This window comes from Paramormyrops kingsleyae, chromosome 3 (assembly GCF_048594095.1).
Source record: "Paramormyrops kingsleyae isolate MSU_618 chromosome 3, PKINGS_0.4, whole genome shotgun sequence".
Classification (NCBI taxonomy): Eukaryota; Metazoa; Chordata; class Actinopteri; order Osteoglossiformes; family Mormyridae; genus Paramormyrops; species Paramormyrops kingsleyae.
Genome location: NC_132799.1, coordinates 35,454,662 through 35,461,360, shown reverse-complemented (window position 1 = coordinate 35,461,360; position 6,699 = coordinate 35,454,662). Strand labels below are relative to the sequence as shown.

The window sequence follows — 6,699 nt, the reverse complement described above, 5'->3', positions numbered from 1 at the left end:
AAACTACTCCGTAAGATAACGAATTATTATGAAAGCAATGCAATTTCAAATTCAAGCAGGTTCAAGCACATTGTCCAAAATCCAAGCACTTTTCTAACCTTGAAAACACTATATTAAAAATCAAGCATTTTCCAGGATTTCCAGCACCCGTACGAACCCTGCTGACACTTTCAGAAAAAAAATGAGACTCTGGAAGAGAACAGCAGGAGAGTGGAGGAAGTTATGATGGTCAACGACGTTATCAAGAGGACAGATGATAGGGACCTGCCCCATTCTACACCGAGGGTGTGGGACATGCCAAAAGTAAAGCCCTGCATTAAAAGACATTATCAGAACTCTTGACTTACGATATAAAATGTGCTTTATCAATTACGGCCTGTGATCTGAGAGTGGCCAGGGGCACCCAGAGCATTAAATCTGGGACAGCAGAGACAGCAGCTCCTGTCAAGAATCCGTGGACTGATGGGTTGCAGCTCAGGAAGGAGGATTAGTAGAGATGTTAAGTGTTAATACAGAGATAAGATAAGACAAAATAGGATAGGATGAGACAGGATAATATCAAGGCAGAATAACACAAATACATTACAATAAAACATATACTTACTATTCAAACTCTGTCTTTGTTAGAAAATTTTGCATCGATAAGTTAATTTTTATTTTTGTACTCTCCAAAATGTCAATAAGCAGAGACAGAGGAATGGGATGAAGGAACTGTTAAGTAAAAAAAATGTGTCAAAATCACAGTGTTGCCTTATTTTAACGTAGAAAGAGTCATTTCTGTTAAGAGTTAATGGCCATCAGTGTCGATGTTAAAAGTGGCTGTAAATAATGCGGCACAAGCCTAACTCCGGTGTATTGCTGAAAAACGCGCCGTTTTCTGCCTGCAGTCATTCAGCTAACGTACCTCTGCGTGCTTAGCAAATAAAGGGAGACATTTTAATTCATCTTTAACCGTTTATGATTATAACATTTTAATGATTAAGAAAATACAATTTGGCTCATTTACAATTTTTTTATTGTTTGAGGCAGCCATTGATATGCATGCACAAATTTTGGGTGTGTGTATATATATATATATATATATATATATATATATATACACACACACACACACACACACACATATACATATAGTCACTTTTTATTGGAGAAGCATCTAGGACATTGGGAAGCATGGAGAGGAATTTAGAAATTTTTGCTTGTAAAAAAAACATTTCCTATACAAAATAAAAAGGTTACTGACATATTCTAAGTGAGTTTTGGGTTTAGTAACAAACGATATGTTTAAGACTGAAGGTGTAAGTAACCTGGATGATATTAAATAAACGATCACATTTTTAGTATATTTCGTATACATCGACACCATTTCAGTTAGACAGCAGGTCACTGCTGGGTTAAACATAAAAAATGCAAGACACTGTAAAATTAGATTAATAAAGCCTCGCTTGCAGCAGACGGATAAAGACGCTGCTTGAAACACCGAAGAGACCACGATGCCCACGAGCACGTCGGCGGTCCGGTCCGGTCCGATCCGATCCGATCCGATCTGATCTTCCCTCCCGTAAGGAGAAGTGTGGAGCCAGCGACTCTTACACTTCCGGGTCGGCTCTCTCCTGCTCCAGGTGCAGATCATTACACTCACCGGCTGGGAGGAAGACCAGCGTTTTGGTAAATCATTTCATTTACTATTGATGATTTTTATAATGTATATACCCACACGAATGTTTATTTAAAGAAACCAATACTAATAAAATACTACACCGATGTGATAAATACGTTTCACTTTCATCAGCGAAGTAGGAAGCGAGATCAGGCTCCAAAAAGTTTCTCGTGCAAGTACAAGGAGCCATCGCAAAAACAAATTTATCACTATCATTTACTTAAAGTTGATAGTGAGTGATTCCACCAAACTCGGATACTCCTAGGAAGTGGATTTTATACCTGAATGCTTATCGTGACGGTTGAGGTGAAGTGCAAGCACCGAAAACTGCACGTATGTGTGATGTTGCATGCTGCTTTTAGTGGGTATGTATATCGTCATTACACGGATATATTCAATGGCAAGCTCCTCCTCCAAAATGCAGCAACGTTGCGAACAATTGTGCACTGATATGAACACGGCGGTGTGTTCCGGGATATCGGAAAAAAGCAACGTCATATTTTAGAAAGACATCCCCAGGAAGGTACAGGAGTGGTGAACACGACACAGTTTTCACGGAAACAACCAAACGTTGTAATTGCCCTAGCATCTTTGTTGGACATAATTAGTTTTGATAATATTAATCAGCAGCTTAAAGTTCAAATTATTGTGATGTTTGATGATTGTTTTTAACAGTATAATAATAACAGATATTTATTTTAAAGGAATACATTTTAAGAAGTGCTGAATTAGTGTTTTTGCTGTTATCTGTGCTTTTGTGAATGGTGAAGCTTTCACTGTCATACAGGGGTATTCACATCACAGTCCTAAAGGTTTGAGTGCTGATTTTCCAGCTTCCCATTACCTGTGAGCCAGGTATGAAGCTTCTGTGGCCAATCAGAAAAAGTAATTGTTAAACTAACTACCTGGGAGAATTGAAAACAAGGCCTGGATTTAGAATCAGGGTCTAGATTTGAAGAGCCCTGCCTTAGGTTCTCAGGTTTGACGCTCCATCTCTTCACATCGATTCGAGTCTTTGCTTCCCTCGGAGTCTGATGACACACTAGGCCAGGGCTCTTAAAACCTGGACCTCATGACAGTTGTGAGCGGAGATGGCATGACTGCAGGTGTACAATATAACATGTATAACACTTTCAAAGAATCGAAGAAATGTCTCCTGTTCTCAGATTTTTAGTGAGTTTTTTTTGGCCCATTTGTCTAAACAGATTGTCCTCATCATCTCTGCAAAAGGCCCCATTCATTGTTCCTTCCTTTCTATGAAGTCTACCAATACCATGAGATGCGACCAGCCCTGCATCATGATGCTTCCAACCACAAACATCGCTGCTGGTGTAGTGTTTTTCTGCCGATGTGCAGTTTCGGGCATTTTGGGGCGATTTGCAGTTTTTGGCATTTTTGGCGCGATGTGCAGTTTCAGCGTTTTGGGCGCGATGTGCAGTTTCGGGAGTTTTTTGGGCATTGTGCAGTTTTGGGTGTTTGGAGTGATGTGCAGTTTCGGGAGTTTTTTGGGCAATGTGCAGTTTTGGGCGTTTGGCGTGATGTGCAGTTTCGGGAGTTTTTTGGGCAATGTGCAGTTTTGGGCGTTTGACGTGATGTGCAGTTTCGGGAGTTTTTTGGGCAATGTGCAGTTTTGGGCGTTTGGCGTGATGTGCAGTTTCGGGCGTTTTTTGGGCGATGTGCAGTTTCGGGCGTTTTTTGGGCAATGTGCAGTTTCGGGCGTTTTTTGGGCAATGTGCAGTTTCGGCCGTTTTTTGGGCAATGTGCAGTTTCGGCCGTTTTTTGGGCAATGTGCAGTTTCGGCCGTTTTTTGGGCAATGTGCAGTTTCAGGCGTTTTTTGGGTACAATGTGCAGTTTCAGGCGTTTTTTGGGTACGATGTGCAGTTTCGGGCGTGTTCGGCGCGATGTGCAGTTTCGGGCGTGTTTGGCGCGATGTGCAGTTTCGGGCGTTTTTGGCGCGATGTGCAGTTTCGGGCGTTTTTGGCGCGATGTGCAGTACCATTTCTCCTCCAAACATGGTGTGTAATATGACAGCCAAAAAGTTCAATTTTGGTCTTGTTTGACCAGACTACATTCTCCCAGTATTTTTATGGCTTGTCCAAATGTTGTGTAGCAAACTTTAAAATAACTTCAACACACATAGAGGCTTTTGATGGAGAATTACTTTCTAACTGCTTACTGATTGGACAAGAGGATAAAGGGGAAAACAAGTCTCTCAGCACTGGAGGATAAGAAGATGAAATAAAATAAAATGAGGAATAATTCCAGTAGCCAAGCTACTGTATGGCTTTCCAGATGGGAACAGACCCAACAGCTGGCGTGTTGTGTGGCTGTGCTCTCTGATGGTGCTGTGTGCCTTCCGCAGACACCGTTGGAGGTCGAGGTCCTGAATGATGGCAGGGAGACTCTTGCCAGTTGTGCTGTCTCCACTATATAATCCACCTTAGCCTTTGTATGAAACGTAAGGCGTGTTCCTCCTCACTTTGCCAGCCAGGTCGGCTTGGTCATGTACCAGTTTGTCTATGATGTAGATTAACAGGTTGGTCCATGTAAACTTTTTCTTTGGCCTCAGGTCTTTGTTTAAGTCTGTTTCATTTCAACTGGGTGTGAAAAGGTGTCATCTGTCTCCTGCCTATTTTTGAAGTTGGACACGCTTGTGCTAATTATGTCAGGCATGGTGTGGCAAAACTGTAGGTCTTCATTCCACATCACACGTGGGAAAGTTCTTCGTTGGCTTAGCGTGTCACGGGCCACTCAGCGTGAGGAATCGCGGTGTCGAGAGAGTTTCACCATGCTCCTTTTTGCTTGTGGTACTACTGCAGCATTATACAAACTTGCGGTCTGCTTCAGATGAGCAGCAGTTGGTCGTGCTGTGTGTCATCTGACGAGAACAGACACCAGATTTGTAGAAAAATTATGACTTTACTGTATAATTAAGGGCCTTAGATGGAGTACAAGGTTTTATTTTGAATTTCAGACTTAAGATACTTTCTGTATCTGTCTGATGTCTACCTTAGTGTGTTTTTTTTTTTTTTTTAGAATAGTAATATTCTTCAATGTATTTCTAAATAGTTTTTATTGTTTTTGAAATCTTGAATGGAAATGATCTTTGATTTTCTTTCTAAAGATTGTTGCTATTCTTCCTGGACGTACCAAGTGCTGAATTCAATTTGCATTGGTTTAACACGTCAAGAGAGCGCGCTGGAATCTTCAAGGTTTCAAGGAATCTTCTGTTTAGAAGAATGGATCAAAATCAGGCCCGAGCCTGCACTAGATTTTTCTTCGACCCATTGGTCAGATATCTGATGTTATTTCAAGTCAATAAGGGAAAGGTAATCAAATGAGGAAAGATAGGTTCTGGGTTATTCTGAACAAATGGTTTCTCATCATAGATCTGAAAGCGGGAAAACTTGCGCATAGTCCTGGGTGTTTTCCATCCTCCGTCTTAGAGCTCAGCATTGTCAATGTTCATGGGGTCCTGCTGAAATTCTGGGACATTCCGCTGTTTGTGTTTGTGTTTTTGTTTGTGTGTGTGTTTGTGTGTGTGTGTGTGTGTGTGTGCGTGTGCGCGCGTGCCTGCGTGCATAGACTCTTATACCCAAGGTACTCCCAGATCCACAGTTTCCCCTCGGATGAACTTTCCGCTCAGGCCAGCCGCTGCCCGCCCACCGCCTTTCTCCTCCTGCGGTGTGTGTAGGACCACATGAAAGATCCCGTTCCCCCCACACGCTCAACCGAAATGTGGTCACAAAGTGCACCTGGTGTTTGGACCCAGAAGTACGTGGCTCCGGTCCTGAAGGGTGCAGGGCGTTCTGGTTTTCATTGTACCTGAGCCCATAATTACCTAATTGAATTCAGCGTGTGTTTGATTGGACAAGGTTAACCCATTTCCTCGCTCTTAAAAAGACTGGAGATTTACCGAGACGCACTCGACTGTTGCCCTCTAAGGCCGCTGCTGTGGACTTAGCTTGGCCTGAAATGGCAGTTTCCTCTTTCTCTGCGTTTCGTGGAGTCTGTTTTGTGTGGGGGCAAACTTATAAATTTGACTAGTGGACAGTTTTATTTATATATGAGTTTTATTTGATTTCTGGCCAGGGTCTTCATAATTTTTCAGTTTGCCATGCCGGATGGATCCTGGGATGTGTTTTGGAGTATTAATCCTTGAACAAATATAACTTTGAATTTAATATTATTCCCTTAATGTCAATAGAAGTGGAACAGAAAAGCTGAGAAGTAAATCTTGGCTGCTTGCTCCTACTAAACACCCATTAGAAGTTTATCACAAACCGTTAAGTTAGTCCAGGGTTCCCTAGCGGTAATACATGGCTATTTGTCAGTATTTAGGCTGTAAGTGTGAATGCAGTACAGCATTCAGTACTTGAGTCTGTCAAATGGACCATTATCAACATGGGTTTATATAAAATTCAATTGAATAAATCTTTATATAGTACCTTTCACGACAGTCGCCCTGAGGCATTTTACTTGGCTGTATTGTGATACATTTCTGCATCAATCATTCAGGATAATTAAAAAATAGGGAATAGAGAAGATGAAGAAATTAATTAAATAAAGCCAGATGAATCAAAAACTCCCAAGTAGAGAGAATAAAAACCCCTAGGGGTCCAAGGTCAACTGGCTGCCCCCCCCCCCCCCCCCTCAAGCATACTAATGTTATAGGTTTATATGTGGTATTGCATGTGGTGTTATCTTTTATAGCACAAAGACAAGAGGGCAGGGATGAACTCGAGTTCTTTCCTGCTTTGGCAACCCTAAGCTTTGGCCTGGGCAGGCTTCCATCGTGAGCCTTGGGCACAAGGCGGGGACTTGCTCAGAGGAGCAACACTCGGCTGATGTCTGTCACAGTTTAGGCCTCACTGAGCAAGGGTGGGGGGGGGTCTGTGTTCAGACGCTTGCTCGAGTGAAGGGGATACTCAGTGTCTGAGCTGGACCACAGAGAAGCTAACCAACGCTCGTGTTTGTGTTTGTGTGGGTAAGGACGGCCGCCAGAGAGGTCTCACTGTGTTTATCCAGAGTGAAATCT

General features: G+C 42.4%; 1 protein-coding gene across 1 annotated transcript in view; it reads left to right on the top strand.

Moving 5' to 3' along the window:
- Positions 1 to 225: 225 nt before the first annotated feature.
- LOC111845668 (coiled-coil domain-containing protein 91) overlaps positions 226 to 6,699 on the top strand; it is an 88,790-nt gene continuing 82,316 nt past the window's right edge. Inside the window, exons 1-2 of the mRNA XM_072710349.1 lie at positions 226 to 287; positions 1,440 to 1,668. Of these exons, the coding sequence (XP_072566450.1) occupies positions 226 to 287; positions 1,440 to 1,668 (291 nt within the window). The remainder of the gene's footprint in view (positions 288 to 1,439; positions 1,669 to 6,699) is intronic.